This window comes from Pholcus phalangioides, unplaced genomic scaffold (genome assembly GCF_987345545.1).
Source record: "Pholcus phalangioides strain wild (caught in Gottingen) unplaced genomic scaffold, Ppha-v1.0 ptg000022l_1, whole genome shotgun sequence".
Lineage (NCBI taxonomy): Eukaryota > Metazoa > Arthropoda > Arachnida > Araneae > Pholcidae > Pholcus > Pholcus phalangioides.
Window position 1 is genome coordinate 25,488,405 of NW_028301615.1, and position 26,517 is coordinate 25,514,921.

The 26,517-nt window shown below is 36.4% G+C and overlaps 1 protein-coding gene across 3 annotated transcripts; it reads right to left on the reverse strand.

Moving 5' to 3' along the window:
* Nucleotides 1–239: 239 nt before the first annotated feature.
* LOC149070072 (uncharacterized) lies at nt 240–23,951 on the reverse strand. Of its 3 annotated transcripts, none has more exons than XR_016195056.1 (6): nt 23,873–23,951; nt 14,607–14,750; nt 13,164–13,204; nt 6,701–6,876; nt 3,915–3,962; nt 2,700–2,759 (listed from the first exon to the last, which is right to left on the reverse strand). XR_016195056.1 is itself a non-coding variant. In XM_089249627.1 (4 exons), the coding sequence occupies exons 1-4, from the start codon at nt 6,719–6,721 to the stop codon at nt 384–386; spliced, it is 306 nt and encodes a 101-aa protein (XP_089105753.1). In that variant the 5' UTR covers nt 6,722–6,785; the 3' UTR covers nt 240–383. The 3 variants fall into 3 exon arrangements, 1 of the variants encoding a protein (XP_089105753.1); XR_016195055.1 differs by lacking the exon at nt 23,873–23,951 and adding an exon at nt 14,836–14,858; XM_089249627.1 differs by lacking the exons at nt 13,164–13,204; nt 14,607–14,750; nt 23,873–23,951 and adding an exon at nt 240–539 and having other exon boundaries at nt 2,679–2,759; nt 6,701–6,785.
* Between the last annotated feature and the right edge of the window lie 2,566 nt (nt 23,952–26,517).

Below are 26,517 nucleotides of genomic sequence, written 5' to 3' on the forward strand. Positions count from 1 at the left end.
GAAAAATATCAGTTTAGTTCCCCTTCCGATAAGAAAACTAGAACATTAAGCATCATTAATAACATAGTAAATACGAAAAGGCATGTTTTTTTTTTTTTTTTTCAATTCAGAAAAAATCTCTGAAAGATATACCAAAGTTAACAAACAAGTTTCATCTACAAGTATCGATGTGAAATCAAAACTAGGCTTACGTTCATTCACAAACAACAAAAAACATCAGAAACTTTATGGAAAGACTTTTAATTGACCATAAAAATAAAGCCCATAAGTGTGCATAAGTTCCATTAAAATAATATCCATCTCTGTCATTTTGGAAACAAAAAAAAAACTTGATATATGGAGTTAAAACAGAGTTTTTTTTTCAATGTCAAATCAATTATTCATCAGGGCCAGTCTTCCAGTAACCAATTCCAGGCCCCAACAATTTGGTGCCAAGCCCATGCACAGCCATTCAATACCATCTGTTTGATTATCTCCATTTCATCCAAGACCTTTTCTTTTCCGGTCTTCTTCCTTTCTCTGATGCGTTTCTTACACACCTGAAAGAAATCATGCAATGAATACAATATATTTCCATTACCATTTTATAGCTGAATTTTTACATCAATCATTAGAATTATTGTCACCCAAGTTATGATTAGTTTACATCCACCTTGGAAGCTCTTTCCAGTAAAAAGTAACAGTCCCAAAGTAGTTCCTTGCGGAATTCCTCTATGCATGTTTATTGGATTACCACTATATTTACTATGCGTAACAGATTGTGTGAGATCTATCATTAGGATTGGGTTCAAATAATTTATGAGTAGTTGCTCTACTTTCATATGTGGGTAATTTGGCAAGCAATAAACTAAAGTACGCCAGTTTAAATCACTTGATTTTTTTTTTAAATCATCGCTGATTCAGATCATAAAATTAAAATCTTCTTTTTCCTTTACATAACTTCAGTGATATTGAAGTAAAAGTAACCTGGTATGCATATTGCTGATATGTGGTCAAGTTTGTGATCAGAAGAAGAAAAGAAGCGTAGATCTTTGGGGGCAAATATAGACTTGAACTTAATCCCTAGATACATTATAGAAAGAGAACTGCTTTATTTCTAGATTTTATGCATGGAAAAAATTATGGAAAATTATAGGGTTAATCTTTTCAACTTTACTTTTTGTATTAAAATTTTGAATTTGCTGGTTTTTTACCCAAACTCATTAAATCTGTGAAATAATAAAAATGTGTAAACCATTGAACAACATCATGCAAGTCTGAAACATGTCCCGCCATAGTTCAAACAAAAATCTTGTCAACACAATTAGTGTTTTTTATTTAGTTTATGCCGAATGGCCCTTTGGTTGTACATCGAGTGAATTTATACCTGCATTATATGTGTGATAATGAGTTGCTACTTTAATAGGAGGAGAGCCTTCGTGGATAAAAGCACTTTCTACCAGAAAAATGTTAATCCATGAAATCAATTGGGGCACAAGGACCTTTCATGTTACATAAACAGATTTTTGGTGTTCGTATTTTTGCTTGTATTTTATTCATTAGTGTTTAATAAAATTTGAGCAATGAGAAGAAAAAAGCAGTAAATGATATGAAAATATGCATTGTTAATGATTAACAAGATTTGTTTTAATTTATCAGTCAATTTTAATCAAAAAAAATCTAATTTAAATAAAAAAAATCTGATTTTTTTTTTCATACCCTGCAATAAAACTGATGCTGTCAAAACATTTTTGTATATCAAGAAAAATTGGTATATTGTTTGTTTTGAGTTGTCAACTACAAAGTCATTAAATTCAAATCAGTGCAGTTTCAGTGCTTCTGTTTCGCAGGTAACCATGTTGATTATTTGATTTTATTTCTAATGTTGTCCAATATTTAAGAAGGATAGTAGAGAAGCTGTGTCCAATTATCGTCCAGTGAGTTTCACGAGCTTCCTCTCGAAAATTTTGGAAATTATTATCAAAAGGCAGTTTGTGAAGTGGATAGACGAGAATAGTGTATTGTTGGATAATCAGCATGGGTTCAGGAAGGGGAAGTTATGTGTGACTAACCTCCTTTGCTTCTATGATCACGTGACGAAGGTTTTAGGTAAAGGCAAAAATGTAGATGTTCCAACATGGTAAACTCCTGAAGCATTTACACGAGATTGGAATAGGGAGCAACTTGCTGAATTGGATAGAATTGTGGTTAAGAGATAGGTCAGAATGAGTTTCTCAAGGAAGTGTCCTTGGCCCCATACTTTTTTCACTTTTTGTCGATAAACTCGATCAGGGTATCAATAGGATTGCTAGCAAATTTGCAGATGACACAAAGCTAATGGGGAGTAATTGGGAATCAAAATGAGAGAGAGACCAACTTAAACAAAATTGCAGCATGGGCAAACAAATGTAGCGTGACGTTTAGTGTTGACAAGTGTATGGTCGCTCATTTTGGTTCAAACAACCCATGGTTCTCTTACAAGTTGAATGATGTCACTATCCCGGATGCAACTGAGGCTTAGTTCGTCCTGGAATGGAATGTGCTGTAAGGTTTTTGGAGACCATACCTACAGAGGGACATAGACTTGGTTGAAGGGGTGCAGAGAAGAGCTACGCGTGTTATCCATTACTCAAACCAAGTTTGATATGAATTATGCATATGAAAAATATGAAAGGATGTACATAGAAAATATCAATTACCTTGGCAACACCAGGAAATGTCTCCATGAAAACTATATTCTTGATATTCATATGCCACGATTCAATTGCCAGCTTCCTCCTCTGGAAAAAAAAAAAAAGTTGTATACCTTAGATTGTGTTTTTTTTTTTTTGAAAGAATGTATGTGTGCCATACATTGATCGCAGAAGAATCACCGATCCTGCGTCGTTTTATGTTGTCTTCACAGTTTAAGTTTTGAATGATGTTTTTTGCTGTAAAAATATTTAGAACACAGCCTCTATCACAATTCAAAAATTTATGATAAATTGATTTTGATATGCTGCTGCAACCAATGTATCACTGCGGGGAAAAAGAAGTTTTTCGATACTGGTCTCACGGACCACCACAATTTTTTTCTCAGTGGTCCGATTGTTTAATCAGTTGTCTCAAACTATAGGACCACCAATGATTTCGAAGGTTGATGCTTTGATTATATTAATATCTGTTAGGTGTTTTGAAGCAGTTCATTGTTAGATAATTCTGGGGGCCACAGATCATTGACTAGAGCTACGAGTGAAAAATTTTTAGAATCCCTGCTAAAGTGGGTATTGTTATATTATTATAATGTATATTGTTTCTTGTATACAAGAAGCGTGAATGTGTAGATTTTCACTTTTTGGGTTTATCAGCTAGTACGATTCTTTATTTAGTAATTTAAGTTATGCCAGAAATGCAAATGTTCAACCCAATTGAAAGGCATGTTACAGAAATGACACTCATAAAGTATCATGGGTACAGTAAACATTCAAACACTATTTCCAAAGTTTTGGAAATTCACATTTTCATGTTTCTGGCACGAGAGAGCTCTCGTAATCTTTTCAAGAGATTGTAAAAAAACTGGTTGAAAAAAAAAGGATAAATCGTTCCCCCTCATACCAGAAATATGAAAGTGCAAGTTTTCAAAACTTTGGATAGATCTGATCCTTCATCACCAAGATGATTAATTGCAAACCCAGCTTTCTTGATGCAATTTTGTACTCTGTTCAAAATATTTGTCTATGGTTGACAAGATCCATCAATAGAATAGGATTTATCAGTTGATTTCACTTAGAAAAAAGCAAAATATATATATATATGCAAACAAAAAGTTATTTGTGTTTTATTTTTACTATCATTATGTATTGGTTTTTCAGAGATTTTCACACAATACTTAAAGACAGAGAGGATAATAAAAAAATGCTAGAACTAAAATATTTAAAAAAGATCCAAATACATACAGGTTTAGTATCCATGCCGAGGTAACCTGGTACTTTTACTTCATCTGCCTATAATGAACGACAAAAAATTTTAGTTACAAGGACAAACTACCCTGTACAACAATGAAATTGCCTCTGACATGAAAATATACATTTTTGAATGGTTAATACATGCTTACACGAATGTCACCATGAATGCCCACCAAATATTACCAAGAGCAGGAGTAGCTTCCAGCTTAGATGTTGTGGAAAAAGGAATGACCAATGAGAGATTTTAAAATTAACCAAGATTTTTTGGTTTTGATAGCATTTACATTAAAAATAATTATATATTTCAATATATAATTATATATTATACAAAATTCATTCATCCTTGAAATAATTACAATGAAATGTTAACTAATGTAACTAGTGTTTCCCCCCCCCCCTCTCCTATCTTAAATTAATCTTTATGAATATTTCTTCGTCATCTTCTTTGGATCAATGCCTCTAACCATTTTTGTGAGTGCATCCTTCTTATTTCTATAGTTTAATAGCTCCCTAGCCTGTAAAGTGTTATTTGTACAAGTTGATATTCTCTTGAAGACCAAAAAAAAGACAATGTGAAATAAAAAAATGTGTAGATTTAAAATACCAGTGCCACAAAAGACATGCCATGGTATCAGGAGTTATATGCAGAGTCTTTCTTAAAAAATTGTTCTATACAATTCTTGAATCTAAGAAATTTTCTCCAATTTCACAATAAGAGTAGTCTCCCAGGCTACCAAACCTATATTTAATATGCAAGGACTTCTTAGCAATAATTATGCAATATCTTTTTATTTAATGTTTCCCCCCCCCCCCCATCTCCAAAACACCCAACCAGAGATGCCGATGTGGAAAAAAAATTTTGTGGGCGGGAATCATGGTTGCTGTATGCCCTATATAAACGAGATTCAAGGATGTTTGTATGCATCGTGCATCCATGAATTATTAGGAAAATGAGAATGAATGCAACTACAAGACTGGAGCTGACAGAGTTCCAGCGCTGGGGCCCAGGATAATTCCCATTATTTTCTTGTTTTTTCACTTTATAAATTCACTATAAAGGGGGAAGGTGAAAAGTGGTCTGGGGGTCCCAACAAAGGTCACAGCCTAGGAGGCCCTGCTCCAGGATGTGGGGACCATGATTGAATACTTCGCCCTGTTACAAATTTTATCAGGGAGTGGGGACAAGTACCAGAGCCACAGGTTTCGATGCTTGTGCCAACCAAACATAGTGTACATAAAATGAACTTCTATCGATACACATACATGATTTGCATTATGGTAAACAAATTTTTGATTCAATTAAAAAAATGAGAACTTTCACTAAAAGCAGCTTCTTGAAGAATTTTTGCTTGTAGTGTCAAAAGAACATTTTTACGAAAACAAGAAAACTGAATTTATACATTAAAACCTCTTTTGCTGACATTGACAAGACGAAAAATTTTTTCCACAAAAGAGGGATGACCGTTAATCATGGGTTTAAAATGTATACTTAGATTAATAAGGGGAAATTATTTTGCCGTAAAATAGGGTTGACTGCATCTGAGGGGGTGTATGTTAAGAGGGGTTTTACTGCATCTACATGCGTTAAGAGTTACTACAAGTTTGGAGAGTGTTAAGAGAGGGAGGATGTGAGTGTATATATATATATATATATATATATATATAAAACATAGGCAAATATGGGGGAATTTAAACAACGTTGGCCCCCATGAGAACACCTATCACTTACCAATGAAAAACAAGGTTAGAAAATATGATTATCTTTCATTGGTATAGAACCTTATTGTTTTCACCTTGAAAACATCACCTATGATTGCTATATTGAAAGAGTCTGGTTCGTTTGATGTGGCAGAGGGAGGAAAGCAGTTGCTTTGACATCAGTGGAGCAAGTGGCTGCAGGAAGCGTCGAGCAGTGCTTTGGAAATATGCAGTGCTCAAGGGAATTTGCCAAACTTTAGACATGCCTGTCAACACGGTTCATAAAGGAAACATTTTATTTTCTGGGTATTATGCTGAGGTGACTCGGAAAGAAAAGTCATCTTGTTCTCTGCCGGGACACGAACTCAGGCCCTTTTGCATACTGGGCACAAGCATGCTACCATCTACACCACCGGAGTCTACCATCTACACCGTCTTTCTTATTTCATGCACTGTCGCGTGAGGAACTAAAGTAAAGACATTAATAGCCTCTTAACTTCGGGAATTGGGCCCCCGGGTGAGACAGTTTAGAGAGAGATAGATGGCTTTTTCTCAGTCCAAGATATCAAGGAAACTTCTGGATATTATGCTAAAATGAACTGAAGTCCCGGCAGAGACAAGATGACTTTTCTTTCAGAGTTCACCTCAGCATAATACCCAGAAAATAAAATGTTTCCTTGATATCTTGTGGGCTGAGAAAAAGCCATCTATCTCTCACAGTTCATAAAATTCTATAAAACATCCTGCAATGCTATCCAGTTGATGCCACTTACCATCACAGATAACGTTTTCATTTGGGTATTATCACTTTTGCAAAGAACTGAACAGAATTTTTTTTTTCAAAAATACATAAAACACTTATTCCATTAGAATTTACTCTAAAGTTAGAAAATGTGGTAAGAATGAAACATTTTGTATACTAAAGAACTGAATTATATTACATTTATAATACTTTTACAAGACTGAAAAAGTTTTAGAAGGGATTGAAAAGTCATATGTGACAAGACGCCTTTTTTTTGGAGACTTATTATAGGATTAAAATCTGCAGAAAATCATTGCAACTAAAATCTGTTACTCACCATAAGGCTCATAATGGCCATAAATAAAGCTTTCAAGTTCTACTCAGCGTTCCAATTTGATGCTAGGCATATTTTCTCATTTTTCATGAAACGGCCGATGTCAGTACTAAATGTCACCGAAGGAGGACTATAGGGATGATCCTTTGAGAACCTAACTTCTCCCATGTAAATTCCATCTGCAAATAAAAAGGAAGAATACTTATTGAGTACATGTGGGTCATTCCCCCAAAAAAATATACATTCCACAATTTTGAAATGAAAAATTCAGATAAATTTTCAAATTAAACTCAAATTATAACTAATTATAAGCCATCTATCGTTTAGAGTTTTTAACATTGTTTTTTTTTGTTTTTTTTTTTGCAGTCTTCCACAGAGGTCAAACTTTCAACTCTCTTTGACAATCTCAGGGGTGCAAGTGCCCCTCATCCATTTCGGAGTAGCAAATTTCATTTTTGGAGCAGAAATTTTGAAAATGGAACAGAACTAAACACGAACTATATCTGCAATATAAGGAGTAATTTTTCTGTAAAATTCCAAAAGTTTTGCCAAAAATGGTTGGAACAAATAATTCTAAATAAATTTCCTTCACAAATTAAAATCCATTTTAATTTTTTCTGAATTATATTTTCTGTCATTAATAAAACGACGAATGACGAATAAAAATTATTACTCTTTTCAAATTAAGCAACATGCATACTGAAAACCTAGGCAGCAAGAATTTCTGCTGCTTGAACACCAAAATCTTATTCCTCCTGATATAGCAAAAAAAGTGTGTGCAGAATATAATAAGAGTTTCCGTGAAAAATAAAATAGGCTTCTCACAGAATTTAAAGGAATTATTAAATTTAAAATCAAAATGCAAAAAACGAGAAAAATATAAATACCTTATTTACTTAAACAATTTCTCAACCTAATAGCATGTTGATAGATTACGAATCAGAGTCGCTTTCAGAAGTTCAACATCTCATGACTATTTTTTATGCCCTTGAACATAAGATTTTGTATGTCTTATTCCATTAAACATTAAAGCATTGCATGGACAGATTTTTCAATGTTTGAACAGACTTTTATTTATTTGTTAACAATGAACTCTTTTTCACTATCTGTGTTACCATATGCTGAAGATAAAAAAGTCTTCACCAAAACTGGCAAAATTTTGAACTTTGGGCAGCTTTCAAAGTTACAAAGTTTGAATATGTCTGCCCAATATCTATCTATCTATTCTCTGAACTGATTTCACTTCTTGTAATTGTTTGGATTGTAGTGCAACCCATTCATCACACATAATCAATAGTTCTGTTGGTGATACAATGTTAAACAACCTCTCAGCAATACGTGAGGGAGTAATCTACCATCCCAGCAATGCACGAGATGGAGTATGAAAAACAAGAAAGGGTGCAAATATTTCATTCTCTCCAACAACATGTTTTGGAAAGGTAGGACATTAATATATATTAGGTATCTCGCAGAAGTTATGTAAAATGAGCATGCTCCTAGTACAAACTCTGACTATTGTGAGCATGCTCCTCCCCCATCAATGCAGTGGCGGACCGTGCGGCCATAGTGGGCGCCGCTCAAGGAGGGGTGCCAAATGGAGTTGAAAGGGTGAAAAAAGGTTTGTCGACCAAAAACATGTGGTCAGTAGCGCCAAAAAAAAGGCTCTGCATGGGTAGAGATTTTTTTTCCCTCGAGCCGGCCTCGTTCGCCAAATCCGGATTTTCGCGATGTGAAATTGTTACAATCGGCAACAGCTGACGATAACCACACGACCGCATAGATGACTGGGCTAGATGACAAAACTATGAATATTTTTGCTGGAGTTTTTACAGATTCTATTTTTTCCCAACGATCTCCGAAAAATTTCGGTAATTTAAACGAGTAAACCAATCACCTTTTCGATGTATGCCGTCTTTAAACGCAGGTTGACAGCCGCGAAATTACCGTTATTTTCAGCATATAGCCTATAACCAGCAGGAGAAAAAACGGTCTCCGAAATCGGAAAATTTGGAATATTTATAAAGGGACTTTGATAAAACGCCGGTTATACCAATAACAGTACAGGACTTTATACTTCAAGGTAGTATAACTACTTTCCAAGGTCACGAGATAACGCGATTGTGGTAGATGATGGGAAGTGAAAAAAAAATTCTCCCCCGTATCTTTTTCCGTGTCTCGGAAAGAACGCGTCCCGTGAACAACAATTTCATGCGCCTTCTTCCTAAATTAAGGGTATTTGACGTACTACAGGGCATTAGCGGTACCTCCGCGAACCACAAACAAGAATTGGTGCAAATGCGCAGGGATTCGGCGCCTTGGCGCACCGTGTAGCAAGAGAACCGTTTCGGCGCAGTTTGGCGCAGCTCTTGCACCCCTGCAATCTACACAGCACGCCGCTGTGGTGGTCGAGTGGTCATAGTGACGGACTCGCATCGCGGGGACCCGGGTTCGAGCCCCACCGTCGCCACAGTGGTGGTCGGCTGAAGTTGGTTTTCTGTGGTTCCCAACTTCGAGGCGCAAATGCGAGCCGATCTCCCCGTTAAAAAGTCTCGCCACAGAGAGCAACAGACCTACAAACAGTACAAATATTCAGTCACAACACATCACTCACTTCACTTCTGAGATATAGATGGCAGCACTGAAAAATAATACACAACACTAGATACGCACTCAGACTGTTAGGTACACACAATTACACTTCCGGCACAACTCACTAGGTAGGAAATTGCCTATGGCGATAGACCTGAGTTGTGCTCGGTTAAAAAAAAAAAAAAAAAATCTACACAGCACAAGGTCCGATGTAAATAAGTCAAGGCAAACCAGATGGTTTCACTGGGTTGTCCACCCTTTTTAAAGGGATTTGTTTGCATTTTAATGTTCAATGCCAGAGTAATAATTTTTGACAAATGAAGCACTTTCATTTCTAGCTCTGCTAAGCGTTGTATTGTTCATATCTCTGCATGCCTTAAAAATACAGAAGACAATTGTATAGCATCAGAATCACCAAACCTAAAATAGGCCCATGTAATCCAACTGCTTTGTAATGCAAACTATTGTTTCACCTATACACAAAATGTGCATCATAATTCTGAATGATAAATGTTAGTTACTGTTTACAAGACAGGGTTTTTTGGTTTAAACCTTGGTTTTAACCAAGTGGTTTTTAAAAAAAAATCAAAGTGGCCTAAATATAATTTTTTCCTTGAAAAATACCATATTGGTTCACTATTAGTCAACATTTTTTTCAGTTTTACCAAATTTTATATTCTTGGGGTACATACATTCTGAATGGTATATCTTTAAATGGCATAAGGTGGTATAAGTGGTTTTTTCCCAAAAAGTCTCATAAAAGTGGCCTGAATATATATATATATATATATATATTTTTTTTTTTTTCATATGAAGTATCTTAGTTATTTAGTTATATACAAAAGCAAAAATTTGTCATTCTTACCACATTTTCTAACCTTTGACTACATTCTGCTCTATATCTTTAGCAAATTCATGAATAAGGATTGCATCATGCATCTAAATGTACTGGTGTATTCTTCCCTTCACAAAGAAGCAGCAGCAGCGTGACACCATCATGCTAGGGGCAAGTGGTCCTATAATCCAATAAAGACACCAGCTGTCCCTAAAGGACAGAGACTAGTGTACTAGTAGTTACATTTTCATTTTTTTCCCATAAGTATAGCACTTCTACTGTACAACTCCCAGTCTTAATATTCAATGCCTGAGTGGCACAGTGGTAAAGATGCTCGTCTTCCACTATGAAGGTTATACCATCAAGGTCCATGGGTTAGAATCCACATAGAACGTCAGAAGCAAGTTCTTTACCTACCGAGCCTAGGATGACCATGGAGGGAGCCTTCATTTCCCATCCAACTCCACTGGTTGGAAATTACCGTATGGCGATATATGACCAGCGTTGGTGTGCGGTAAAGTAGCAGTAGTAGTCTTAATATTCAATAGTATTTTTAATACTTTTACTGTTGGGGTTCTACTGCATAGTAGTAATAAGATTTATGAAAAATAATCAGCTATATACAGGGTGATTATAATTAAAATTTATTCTAAAACTATACAATAAGTACTGGTCAGAATGACTTGAAAATTTACATGGATACTCCTGAAGCAATGGAAATTTCTTTTGCAAAAGAAAATAGTGCAAAATGTGCAAGTACTTTATGCTTGATGCTGTACTTTACCAGCAGTATAATCCATGGTATGCAACCACATCATTTTGGCACTTCCACAGCATTAGTGTGTGGATAGAACAATTTCTATCAAGATGCACATTGCAATACCAGCAAAACAGCTGCTGAAGACCCATTTTGACAATAACAAGATGGCACGACACATGGCTGGCCATCCGTTCATTTAACCTTAATCCTTGCAACTTCTGACTGTGGGGCATATCTCAAAATGTTATGAACAATGATCGGATTGCAAACTTTGGTGAATTGCAAGCTTCAGTGCATATCCTATATGCATACGCGGAGATAGACTTGGAAGTCTGGGGGCACGATGATGTTAATTCATATATATATGCATATACATTAGATCTGCTGACTCCACCTTTTAAGCTGGGGGGCCGCATGCCCCCCCCCGTACCTCTGCCCATGCCTATATGGTAGAAGTTCCCGAGGAATATTAACCCGGGCGGGTTTGGTTTAATAAATGTGAATTGCAAGCACATCCTTATCATGACCATGACATACTCTGATCTGTTGAACAAGAATTTTTGCGCTTTCACCTCATAGCTAGAACACTGTGGACAACATATTTAACATTTCTTGAGTAGTTGTAGTTCAATCGTTCAATTGCTTCACTTTCTTGAAGTTTCAATGAATTATGAAATCGTGTAATGCTATAATAATCATTTTGCAATGACTGGCTCGTTTCCATTCTGCCAGCAAATTTTCCACGTGCTGGATGATGTCATTAATTTTACATTTTAGTCTTTTTTTTTTCCTCCCTTTACTTAATAAAACTATATTTCTTCAGGAATATTCATGTCAATTTTCAAATCATTCTGGCAATAGGGATGTCAGAAGACATTCAGATACACATTCATTATATCAGGATGAATTTTTTTGTACTTCAAAGTTTTTTGCTGAAATTGAATAGTAATTTGATGTTGGTAGTTGCCTCTCACATTGGTGATCCGGAATGGAATGGGGGGGATAGAGCCTGGAAACAATATAGAGGAAGATAGTGGTTCTGTCCCTTATAATTTTCCCATTGTTTTATTGCTTATCTTAAATTTAAAAATAAACACATATAAAAGACAGCAATTCACTATTTTCAGGGCTCCCACTCAGAAAATGCAGGACGGGAGAAGGTAAACCCCCCCCCCCCAGACAACATAATTATAGCATAATAAAAACAAATACCTAAAAAAAATTTCTTTTGCAAAAGAAAAAAAAATTGTAACAATTTAGTTTTTTTTTTTAAATTTTGAACTGACTTTTTTTCCATAGCACCATTTCAGTATCCTATAAGATTGACTCAAGCCAAAGCACAATGCATAGCTGCCAACTTTGAAAATGAAAATTAAGGAGGTTTTCGTGCGGACCTGTATTTCATGCTAAAACCAGTCCCTAATAAATACAAAAGAGATTTTTCCATATAAAATAGGGATTTTCTGCACATAAAAGTTAAAAATGTAGGGAATAAAATCCATACTCAAAAATTGAAGTCAAATAAAATAAGGATTTTACACACATGAAAGTTAAATCGTTGGGAATAAAATCCCTATGCAAAAAGCAAGTGAAATTAGGGGCCAAAACTTTAAAATGGTGATCTAAAAAAATAAATATTTTGTTCAATCAGAAACGATGTGAACAAACATTCTACACGAATGACCCCAAAATTATCAGAAGATGAAGGGAAAAAAGCGTTGATTTTTGAAGAACACCGACTTTTTGTGACACTTATTTGATGTTTTATTCATTTCCATGACCTATGTTTATGTCCGTAACACAACTTGTACAAAAAGAAAAAAATCTGCCCTTTTCTGGAACGTTTGATGAAAGGAAATTTTTTTTCAATTTATTTTATTAAATAACAGTTACATTCTCAAAAATAACACTACCCAAGATGCAAATGGCTGCCAATACTGGGGTTATGATCATGAAAAAAAAAATGAAAAACTGATAAACTTTTCATGGGGGGGAAAAAAAAATATATATATATATATATATACTTATACATATATATAAATTCAAACACACAAATAATCATAAAAACAAAATCAAGTTAATTAGTAATACAAGTATCCTGAAATTAAATAGTAAATATGTATAATAAAGTATTTAAATTATTAAATTTACTAAATTATTTTAATTATTAAATTTACTAAATTATTTTAATTATTAAATTAACTAAATTATTTTAATTATTAAATTAACTAAATTATTTTAATTATTAAATTAACTAAAAGATTTATAATAAATCAACTCACCTTTGTATGGAGTTCCTAATGGGCCAAACATGGCAAAATGGCTGAAAAGAAATAATGATTAAAACTTAACTTCAAAAGCTGAAACAAACAACTTCATGATCAGATAATGATAATTCAAAGGACAATGACAAACTGAACACCTTTTTATTTTACACTATACTCTGGTTTGTGAGCCATAGGTGAAAAAAGTGTGAGGCGGTGTGCTATGTAAAAATATAAGAGGAAAATTTTCTAACTTATTACAGAGCATTGAACCTGGTTGTAATGCCACCATCCGTCCTAAAGAATTTTGGTGCTATGAGTTTGGCGTATCATCAAATTATTGTTGAAACAGCATTTCAGATAAGCTGCATTAATTCACATGTATAAATTCATGCATTTTTTATGCAATTGAAATGTGAAGTCTACAAGTGCCTTCAAATTTTCTTGAATAAAGAAGAAAATGCTGGACATACTATTAAGGAATTTCTTTGTGATTCAGTTTTATGTCAAAACAGCCTTCCTATATGCAGAACTTCAGGTGGAAATTTTCATGGATCAACCTGAAGGATTTACAGATATCACGAAACAAGCTTGTAAACTCCTCAAAAGCCTATATGGTCTAAAATGGTGTTTCCCAAGGTAGGTTGGGGGGGGGGGGCAATAGAAACAATACGAGTACAACATAGGATCCTATGGGATCGGTTGAGTCAGGTGGGGGGGGGGGCGATGAGGGGAAAAAGATTGCTGAAAAAGGGAGTGATGGAACGAAAAATTGGGAACCTATGGTCTGAAACAAGCACCCTGGTGTTGCGAGGAGAGGTTCAAGAGGTTTACATCTGAGGCTGGGTTGCAACAATCTGATCCATATCTATTTTTTTTTAATGACGAATAATCGTGCCTTTTGTTTTTGTATGTTAACATAATAGCTGCCAATGAAGTGAATTCATGTGGAGAGTTTCTTATGAAACTGTAACTCCACATCATGGGAGAAACATGGGAATCTGCTGCCACTTATCAAATAAAAACAAAACTATTTGCAGGGCTGGACAAATCACACAAAAAAAAGCTAGATTCAGAACAATTTTTTAGGCACCAAAAAAACTTTTAATCAATGTAAAAGGTCCAACATAATGCTGCTCCTTTTGACTTTTCCAGGGCATCGCGGGACTCATGTTGGCAGATATGCTGCTATAACTTCCAAACATTTTGTATGGCTCTCAGCCTGTAATTTAGTTACCACACAAAGAAAATTTTACATGTCAATACAAACTTTTTAGTCAGCATGGCGACCTGGTGCCTGGGATATGCCCAGCTGTTTGTTGATTCTTAAGTAAAGCTGACTATGATCTTGGTTTTAACCATTTAGGTAGCATGAAAGTAAATAGTGTTGGGTCAAATATGTAGAGCTGTGATAAAAAGGTTTTTATTAGTTTGTTCATAAAACAACTTAAATATACTTACCAAATGAAGATGTCATCTTGTTGGGGAGATATAACCACTCTTGGATGTGGATCTGACACATAAGCACTGTAGTCTTCTCGTATTCTTTTGACAGCTAACGAGAAGTGGAATTTACTGAGAGCCATATCTTTCTCTTGTCAACAACTGTCAATATGTTGGATTAACAATTAGATAAAGATTATATAATAACATATATCATATTAAATTTTAAATTAAAATCAGTTTCTACTTTTAACAAGCATAAGAAAGTTTGTTCGAACCACCCCTGCTTCCATTTTGACCAGGGGTGGTTCGACCCATGCATAAAACCGGTTTCAACCATCCTGGTTGATATCAGTTTTGACCATTTTCAATGGTTTACCATCAGAGTCCCCAAATGGTGGAAACAAACTGCAACCAATTTTCCCATTATTTAACTTTTTCACATTTCACAATGTGGAACAAAAGTGTGAAATAGTTAAATAATGGGAAAATTGGTTGCAGTTTGTTTCCACCATTTGGGGACTCTGATGGTAAACCATTGAAAATGGTCAAAACTGATATCAACCAGGATGGTTGAAACCGGTTTTATGCATGGGTCAAACCACCCCTGGTCAAAATGGAAGCAACCCTGTCGGAACAGATGCAGTACAGTCCGCCACAACTTTTTCTCTGTGATAAGTTATCAAGACCGGCAGAATGGGCCATGGGTTGCAGTGTTTTCAGTTTCCGATGGCGTACCTTTGTAAAACAGGTTTTTTCTTTTGTTGAAATGTATTTTTCAAAAATTTGATACAGTAATGCTGTGATCTATTTCGTTAATATAGATGGCAGCATCTAATAGACCTTATTCTGTGCTTTGTTTATAATGTTCAAGTGATTTAATATTGCTGTCTGCGCTGCTTCTGTGTCTCTCGTTCTGTTGAGCATTCGCAATCATGTAGCCAACGCGTTAACATCTATTCTATTGGTGCTTCTTCCTTTATCATGTGTGTTGTGTATTAAATGTAATAATTCAAAGAGTTCACTTCGTCTTCTATCGTCTTCCACTCGGGCGAATGTTTCAACGAGTAAATGAAACATAAAAAGTAGCACGTCTCTTGGTTTGTTGGTTAGTTTTTTGCTTCTCTCATCACATCATGGATTATTTTATTCGTCTTTCAAATGGTCAGGTTGTACCATTACACTTATATTATTTTTCATTATTTTCATATTTCATTCACCCGTTGTCATGCCTGCTGTGTTTAGCGTAGTTAAGAAAATTACTATTCAGGACATAATTTCGAAGGACCTCGATCTTATATTTCCTAATGGTAGGGCAACATTGTTTTTTGTCTTACCTGTGTCGAAATAAGCCCCTTTTTTTAGAATTCTTGAGAAAATCATGGCTCATTAAGTCAGAACTGCTTTGCAGTAAATCCAATTGTGCTATGAGGGTTGTCCAGAAAAAACTTCCAGATGGTTTTGTTTGGGAATGCACAGTTAGGAGTTGTAGAAACCAGAAGTCAGTTAGGTATGGGTCGTGGTTCACTTGCAGCAAGTTGAATCTCCATGAGATTTTGCTGCTCACCTATTCCATTATGCGAGGTGAAAGCTCCAGTAGGATAGCAGAGTAGTATTTTTTTTTCATCTCGCACCTTGGCCGAATGGCGGCAATTCATTCATGAAATGATTCTGAATCATATTGAGCTCAAGTCGGAAAAAATAAGTGGCACAGGGAAGATAGTAGAGATAGATGAATCAAAGTTTGGGAGGAGGAAATACAATAGAGGTCACAGGGTGGAAGGGCAGTGGGTTTTTGGTGGCATAGAAAGGGGCTCAGGGAAGATGTTTCTAGTAGCTGTTCACAATAGGTCTGTGGCTAGTCTCGTAGGTGTCATCGAGACAGGGATAGAGAAGGCTACAACAATTTATTCTTCCAAACTTATTTAATAAAAAGGAATGAACTATCAGTGCATAAGAATTGCTTATTATGGGGAAATAGAGTGATTATTCCAGTGCCAGGTCGATCTCGAGTTTTAAGTGAATTGCATGTCGCGCATCCAGGCGTTGAACGCATGAAACCTTGCAAGATCGTTCATATGGTGGCCAGGCATGGATGCTGATATTGAGAACTACATAAGAAGATGTATGAACTGTCAACGAACAAGGCATGCACCTCCCAGAGTTCCAATCCATCCGTGGGAAATAACGACGAAGCCTTGGTCCCGAGTTCACATAGATTTCGCTGGACCATTTCAAGGACAAAACTTCCTGATTCTGATTGACTCTTACTCCAAGTAGACTGAAGTACGACGAATGACATCAACTACTGCCACCGAAACCATTGATGTGCTGCTCGAGATTTTCACTACTCATGGTTTGTCGGATGTTGTAGTTTCCGATAATGGACCTCAGTTCACATCTAACAATTTTTGCCGTTTCCTAGAAAGGGATGGTATTCGTCAAACACTGATTGCTCCTTACAGACCATGTGCAAATGGTAAAGCAGAGAGAACTGTTCAGTCAGTAAAGGACTCTCTAAACGCATCGTTTCAGGTTCCTAGGGAAAAAGACTTTCCAATTTCCTACTTCATCAACACATAATGCCATCTTCAGTAACAGGGGCCAGTCCAGCTGAGCTGCTGATGGGAAGGAGACTAACTACCGTCTTGGACCGTCTTCATCCAGACCTGGTGGGTGACAGAAGGTGGAAACAGGAGCAAGATGCAGCTACAGAGCAAAAGCAACGAAAAGTGAGGCGATTTGATGCCACAGCTGCTGTCTACATCAGAAATTATAGCCAAGGTGCATCCTGGATTCCGGCTACTGTAGTGAAACCAACCGGACCAGTGTCATACAAAGACATCACCAATAACGGAGATGTCCAACGTCACGCTGACCAAATGATAAACCATTATTCTACAGATCCTACAAGTTCAGAGATTTCCGGATCGAGTCCAATTCCTGCAGATGTGTCAACAAAGACTAGTGCAGAACCTTCAAGTTCAACGTTTGCAAACGAGCAGATACCAAACGATAACGGACTGTGGCAACAAAGACTCTAAGACCAAAACGAACAATCATTCGCCCAAAACATCTGGGAATCGACAACTTTACTAACTAAGAAGGGAGGAGTGCTGTGATCTATTTCGTTAATATAGATGGCAGCATCTAATAGACCTTATTCTGTGCTTCGTTTATAATGTTCAAGTGATTTAATATTGCTGTCTGCGCTGCTTCTGTGTCTCTCGTTCTGTTGAGCATTCGCAATCATGTAGCCAACGCGTTAACATCTATTCTATTGGTGCTTCTTCCTTTATCATGTGTGTTGTGTATTAAATGTAATAATTCAAAGAGTTCACTTCGTCTTCTATCGTCTTCCACTCGGGCGAATGTTTCAATGAGTAAATGAAACATAAAAAGTAGCACGTCTCTTGGTTTGTTGGTTAGTTTTTTGCTTCTCTCATCACATCATGGATTATTTTATTCGTCTTTCAAATGGTCAGGTTGTACCATTACACTTATATTATTTTTCATTATTTTCATATTTCATTCACCCGTTGTCATGCCTGCTGTGTTTAGCGTAGTTAAGAAAATTACTATTCAGGACATAATTTCGAAGGACCTCGATCTTATATTTCCTAATGGTAGGGCAACCTTGGAGAAAGAGGGAGTGGGCAACATTGTTTTTTGTCTTACCTGTGCCGAAATAAGCTTACGAGATAAATAAGTATGAGATTCACATATTAAAATATTACAAGAAACCGCAAACAGAAAATGTAACTATGAACTTAGATATTTAATATATGTACTATGCCCCTGATATGTAATATATGATAAACATATCCAAAGAAATTATTGCTTATTTTATAATACACAATAATTTGCCACACACACAAATCCTTGTATAAATAAATTGAAGCCTCTGTGAAGAGAAGTAAACCAATGTATGTAAACTGAATTTTCATTCAAAAAATATTTACATGTTTGCATTACATTTTTATAAGATTATTAATTGATGAATCATTATTAATCTAACAAATCTAATGCACTCAAAAAATCCTCAATTTCTACCTCCACTCGGAGTCTCAAGAACCTCATCTCTACCCAAAAGTCCAAGTACCTATCCCACTCTTGACCAAATTATTTAAAAACAAATCCTACCAAATTTTGGAACTTCCTCAGACCTAAATCTGTTGGACCCACTTCTCTCAAAAATGTCTCGTCTCCTCCAGCTACTGCGTTCAATTTTTTTCTCTGTTTTGTGTGTGTGTGTGTGCGCGCGCGTGTGATCACACTCCACCACAATACTCATTTGTTGATTCCTGTCCATAACTCAAATCCAGTCCTTTTAAATAAAGTAAGTATTTTATAGTTACTAAAAAAACTGAAAACCCATTCTGTAGGCCCCGATGACATTCCAAACTCCATTCTCAAAAATTGCGCAGAAGAAATCTCAGACTTTCTAATCTTATTCAATGTCTCACTGAACACCGCCATCCTCCCCACCCTAATAATAAAATTATTTGCATTCACAAAACCAGTCCCCTCTCCGCCCCCCCCCCCTTAACTTCAGACCAATATCTATTACTTCATTGTGTTGTACGATTTTCGAACATGTTAGGCCTATAGCAAAGGAAATCCATGCTTATTAAGACTCCAATAACTTTTTCTTTCCCAACCAACACAGCTTCAGACGATCCCTTTCTACTACATCCCAACTGTCCCTTTTCATCCATGACCTTTCCAAAGCCATTGATAACAAGTTACATACCGATATCATCTTCTAGGATTTTTCTAAAGCCTATGATAAAGTTCCACACAAATAGACTATTCTTTAAACTTTCAAATTCTTGGTCTTGATGTACAATTGCTCAAATGGTTAGAAGCTTTCCTAAAAAATTGTAAATAGTTTGTTCATTTTAAAGATTGATTCACCTTTTGCCACTGAAATTCAGGTACTCCTCAAGGCGCGGTTCTCTCGCTTTTATTGTTTTTAATATATCTAAACGATCTCCCTGAAACCCTCAACTGCACCACTTTTTTGCTGATGACTGTGTAATCTATAATTAATCACAAATCTGATCAAGAAACTTTCCAACGTAATCTTGTTTCCATCTCAGATCTGGGTTAATTTTGGCACATGCCTATTAACCTATCTAAAACAGTTTTCGTGAGAGCTACTCGTAAAACTCTTCCTCTCAAATACTCATACTCGATTAATAACGTAACCATATCCCAAGTTTCTCAATTTAAATATCAGGGAGTCATAATTTCAGCTGATATATCTCTCTCTCTCCACGTTAGAATAATCATATAGATTATGTCTACCAGAAATACCTCAACAAACTTTTCTTCCTTCGTTGCAACCTCAAACATTCTACTCGTGACGTCCGACTTCTCTGCAACCAAACTTATATTTCTCCCGTTCTTTCTTATGCAGTTGAGGTCTGGGACCCCTCACATCTCCAGTAACATTGACAGACTTGAATCTATCCAAAATAAATCTGCCCGCTTTATTCCCAACTGCTGATCATCTTTTAGTTGTTTCCGATCTTAAACTCAAACTTAATCTCCACCCACTCGCTACTCACCGACTTATCTCCCGCTTAGCCATGTTTCACAAGATTATTCATGGTCATTTAAATTTCGATACATCCAGTATTATGACTAAGCCTTCATATGTTTCCAATAGACTTGACCATCCAAAAAATTAAAATCTATTTTTGCCCCTACACAGATTGTTTTAAATTCAGCTTCTTTCCCAATACCATAGTTGAATGGAACAAGCTCCCTTCTACTATTTTTAACTCCCCCAAGATCTCTGATTTCTTGTCAAATGTTTCAAAGAATTATGTGTACAAATCTCATTTCAACTTTTTTCACAGGGGGGGGGGGGGAAGAACATGTACTCAATGTATTTATAATTAATATTATTATTTATCTATATATTATATATATAATATTTATAATTATAATATATATACATATATATACAATTTTTTGTGTATTTTCAAAGGCCAACCCCCCCCCCCCCCAAATGAAGAGCCTAACCGCATCCTCTTGTATAGGCTTTGGGCAAATAATATAGTATAAATAAATAAGTTTTATACAGGTACATCAGACTTTCATAACTGGAATATGAAGAGACAAAAATAACATTATCTCATAACAAAAGGAAAATAACTTTGTAGGATCCTTGAATTGAACATTGGTAATGAACAACTTTGAGTGAAACAGAACAAAAGGTATAGTTTTTCTCCAAAACTAAGACCTAACCAGAAAATAAGCCTTAGGATGATTTTTCAAGATGCTCATAATACAAGCCCAACGCCCCCCCCCCCCCCGAAAATTAGCCTGTTAAAATAGTCAGCCAAATGAAGGTATTCTGTTGCTATACATGATGGGTTGTCTTTTATAAAGTGATATTAATATACAATAATGTTATTGACATTTGTATTTAATGATAATTCACGTTATTCTGTAGTTTTAAGTTACCAAAAATGGCGAATTTGGACAAGTGGAAAACAACTGCAGAGTAATGAATCCTCAGAATGACTGCTATCTCCTCCTCTTAATCAGATCATTTTTTAATTATTACTGCTCTTTTAAAAATATTTCAGAATTTAATTTAATGAAGCAGGGATATTTTTCAACAGCGAGGAATTCAAGAAAAAAAGAAGCATGTGACTTTAGCTCCTGAAAGTTTGGGTTTGATTAAAAAAAAAGAAAAACTTAATGGTTCTGGTTACATAGCTAAAGGTTTTATTTTTGACGAATACTTTCTGCAGGGTTTGAAAAATTTGGAGGAAAAAAAATTCAGTCACCATCCTGATTTCTCAGAATTTTCATTATCCAAATTCATTTATTTTACGACAAATTATTTTCTTGCTGCGAAAGTTCTGCATACAACTCAAGGTTCAAATAAAATTATGCAGAAGTGGGTGTGTTTATATGTGAACAATTATTCCCTTGTTGTATGGTCAATTTTATTAATCAAATACATATTTTAACGTGTAGAAGTAGGATTCTTTTTAAATGAAGTAGGGAATTTTTAGGGACAATTAGGGACCTTTTGTGATTTTCGTAACAATTTGGGAGATTTAAGAACTTTTCAGGAGGTCGAGAGATGAAGCTAAAATTTGGAAGACTTGGCAGCTATGAGAGAGGGAGACAAATTTACGGCAGGGAATGGATTTCAGGCACTTTCCCCTCATCACCTAAGATACCATACATACAAATTATATGCTCGACCATGGATTGTGTACTGCATGTTCGGGTGCCATTCATTGTGATTAGAGCAGATGTTGAAAGTTGGTGCCATTTTCTTCAAGGCGTGCAGCCACTAAACATTTCATATTCTCAGTGATGTGTTACAATCCTTTGATGAACAGCAGGAATGTTATTCAAATTTTGTAATGTGCGAGTACTAGGTTAGCTTGTGAACACTTTGGTATACAGTTGGTCCTCTGTATCCATGCAAGTTACATTCCGGGGGTGACCGCGAATAACCAAAACCACTCCCTTTTTTTATACCTTGTTCATTGAATATCATGAGAAGAACAGGGTGACGCAGAGGTAGAAGGGAATGTAAAAGAGGGTGCAGTGATAGTTGGCTATGTTTTCTGAAAGAACATTGTGATTTCGGTTTGTCGTTTCTTCATATCATGAAGTCTTTAGACCATTCTCAAATCTCTCCCACTTCAACATGCCGACTTCTTCTTTGTCCCACAAGTTTTTTCCACACTTTTAAAATCCCAGGCTGCGGTCTTTGGCCCTTATGTGCAATTTTTATCCCTGGTCATTGGGTTCAGCTATCCATTTTTAATCAAGTGGTTTGTTGTTATGTCGAGTTGCCAACTGTCTTCATGAGGAGAACAAGTGATTCAAAACTTGCGAACACAGGGGCTGGGGGCCAGGAACAGGGCTGGGGGGGGCAGTATTATAAATCTTTGCTAACTTTTTCCCTGACACAACCCTGCCTCTTTGGAGATAATGGAATTAAGTTGCTTTGCATCAATCCATGGTTGTGAGCGGTTCTATCTGTGAAATTAAACTTTACTTGCATAAAATTCTGATGAAATAGATGTTTCACCAGCCCTTTCCTTTATAGAACATCAACTTCACTTTTTCCGTTATAATATTGCAATCAATTAGAATACAGTTTGTATAACAATCTTGTACAGCTTCTCCTAAAAATAGAAGGCCTCCACACGGGTTGCCGAGTTCATCTGTAATGTCATTAAAACTACCTAGCAAGTTTGCTACATTTTGAACCACAGCATCCTATTTCATTTCTTCTTATTTTGGCATAGAATCTACCTGGTTGGCTCACAAATAAAACATGGTGATTGGATGTGGGAGGAATAGAAATCGCCAATTCCAAGCCTGGTCATTTCTTTTCTGCACAATGACGATACTGGCACATGCAGGGAATTTTTTTCCCAGAATATTCCAAGCGAAAATGGACTACTTACTGATATCCCGAGCAGCACAAGTAGAGGCTTTCTATATCTAGGAGGTGCTGCATATACTCACAAAGAAAAAGAGCCATCTTAAACACATTTCATAAGAAAAATACGTGAATGACGATTGCTAAGTGTTGAAAAAAAATTCCAATAAGGGGTCATTCAAGTATTACATCAGCATCGGGGGGGGGGGGGGGTTCTGATTTGCTGACTTTTGATGATAGGGGGTTTGAAGGCTGCTTATGTCATCAACTTATTTTTGAAGATATAAAATTAAAAATGGCTAAACATTTGCTGACGTAATACTTGAATGGCCCCAAAGAAAAAAAAAACCATGAATATGGAAAACACAAATACGGGGGGGGGGGGCTATACTTCATCCTTCGGGAAGACTTCGATAACTCTCTGGGATATGACGCAGGGTGTCTCTGGTCCTTCAATACTGGCACTGTTTTTCACGAAATCCTCCGTAAAAAAGAAATTAACACTTATGAGGTCTGGGGATCTTCGGGAGGGGGGGGGGAAAGACTTACGTTTCTTTCGATTTAGCACCTTATATACCTGCCACCTGTTTACACCATTCGCAAATTACTTGACTATTCCACTCTACAAAGCCGGGATATTAATATATACTGATGTTTAGCTATTACATGCATCAACTAAGGAATTGATTAGCGAATTCATTGGGCCGATTCTATAAGAACCACCGTATACTATTAACACATGCATATTTACATACATATACATTGTATCAAAAAAGCAACATCAATTCAATTTAATTGGTAAAGAAAAAAAAAAAACTATGAAATAATTTAAGATTTAATTCAACACACTCACATAAGATGTCACTGCCTTCGTAGGGTTTAGATACCGCAGGGACTTCTCACATAGACCAACCTTGCGATTTTAGTTGGCTGGACAACAGATTTGAATGTCCTCTACCTGCGAGAGGATTGGAACGACTTGTTGAAAATTGAATTGGACGGCTATAACCAAAGATGCATTAAGAGCTGCTTTCAAGTGGCTTTGGCTAATGCTAAGGTGACCATATGTCCCATATTTCCCGGGACAGTCCCGGTATTTTCTGTTTTTTCGGCCGTGCCGACTTTTTGGCAAAAGTGTCCCGGTTTTCCCATATTTTACACGAAGCCTACTTGAATTTTTATTCTTTATTGAAGTCAAAGATTGACATTATTTTTCAACTCATAAATTATTTTACGATAATTACAACTATATGTGAGAATATTGATCTCCCACATTTGACTCGAACGTTTGTTTACGTGGAATAGATTTTAATCCACTGCAATTTGCAGTGATGCATCATTTCCCATCATTGTGATTTTTCCGTAATTTCAACAATATTTGGCAACTTTGTTTGGTTTCGGCGTCGTTTTTGGCAATAATTGGCAATGTCCCGTATTTTCACGTATTTGGAATCCCAATGTCCCGTATTTCTCTCGAGGAAATATGGTCACCTTACCCGAAGCAGAATGTTTTCCATTGTTCTGCAACGAGCCATTGGCTGACTGGAAATGTTCTGTGGTAAAAATCCCCACAATATATAGCGTTTTTTGTACCTTCTCTTAAAATTCCACCAGATTGTTCTGCAGAAGCACCTAATTGTTCTGCGACTGATGAATAAGAGAACCAACTGTCAAAGAAATTTTATCCTTGGGGACGACCATGAGACAGGTCCTAGGAAAACCCGGCTTAAGCATCATTAATAACATGGTAAATATGAAAAGGCGTGTTTTTTGAACTGTCGAAGAGATTTTGTCTTTGGGGACAACCATGAGACTGGCTGGAGGTGCATGAGGATGATATTCAAGAACTAGTGGTAGAATATGGCTAGGAGTTGACAGTAAATGGATATCCTTTTCACGCAACAGCAAGAGTTTACGGACGGTATCTCGCCTGAGGAAGAGAGAAGTCCCGCACTTCTCAAATGAGATTAGAAAGATGTATTGAATATGGGAGTCTGTGCAAACTGGAGAAATGTATTGTAAAGGAGTTGCGGTTTTAGATGGGGATATATATTAGGGGTAGCCAACAGATGAACTGCGAGCCGCATGCGACCCGTGAGGTAATTTTCGGCTGCCCACGACTAGGTAAAGTTGCTGTGTATTAAATTGATTCTCTTATCATTATTTAAGCCACCATTTTAAACATAGGAACTGATTAACATACCGTTATTTCTAGTGACGATAATAATTAGCTATGTTCTTTCATCACGCTGCCTTTTCGTACACACGTAGACCTCTTGCTTTTAAAGTTTGTTATGGGCATTTTTGCTCCATTTCTTTCCACCATCTTGTTGGGCTAGTTGTTTATTGGTGTTCTCTGTATTTGTGGCTGAATGCATATTTGGTGTTCTGCTCACAGTGACGGACTTTTTCAAAGTGAATGCCTACTCATAATGACAACTCGAAATTGCAGCCGACTATAGGCTACGCAGACCCTAATAATTCTAATGAGCAAAAATGTGTCATATTGGATGGTTGAACAATAGAGTTCCACGCCCAAACACGACGATTTCTTGTGTCGAAAACAGAAGCAGCCATCTCTAAATTTCGACATGGTAGGTTGGTGGCATTTCACGTTAAAGCAGACTAAAACTTTCTCATACCGAAATACCGATATATTCTGTTCCAAGAAGTTAACTCAAGCAATAAGAATACATGTATTGCCGATATGGTTCCGCGTAATCTCATGGACATACAAGAGCACCAGGTAATGGCACGTGTGCGTATCCTTTCACATCTGTAGTCTGCGGATCTATGCAAATGCTAGTCCATTTTATCTTAGCCCCATCACGGGTTTGCCGATTCCGGGTAGTCAACACAGTCGAATCCCGCTGTAACGAATATCGTTGTAGCGGAAATCTCGTTTTAATGAAAACTTTTTTAATCGTCCCCCCCCTCAGATAAGTTTACATAGGAAAAATACAGAAACCTGGAACTCCCTTATAACGAAATTTCGTTATAACGAAGTGATTTCTCCGGTCTCTTGGAGTTCGTTATAACGGGATTTGGCTGCAGTATCCACGCGACAAGCTTTCTGCATGCTTTTCATCCCAATAATAGAAATCCTCTCAACAAACGGGTTGCCAATCAGGAGTAAGGGATAAAAATAATTGCAGAAAAAACGATTTTGTTTGTAAAATTCAAACTATGGATGTCACTTATAGCGGGCACAAATCTGCGCATTTTCTGAGCCATTTTACTGGTGCGGCTTATACACCGGAGTGTTGTCCCTGGAGCGTCCCACGACGTTGCAGTTGACCATTCTGTTGGCCCTTGAACAGCGAAAAGTTGGCCACTCCTGGGCCATATATTAACATTATGGAACGTGCATCTGGTCCTTAGAGTAATATTATTATATATGTGATTATCACTATACAGGACGCGCGTTCATTGTAGAAGCAAATAATTCAAAAAGTACTCACATATCCATGCACTCAGAAGCAATAGAGAGAAGCCAAA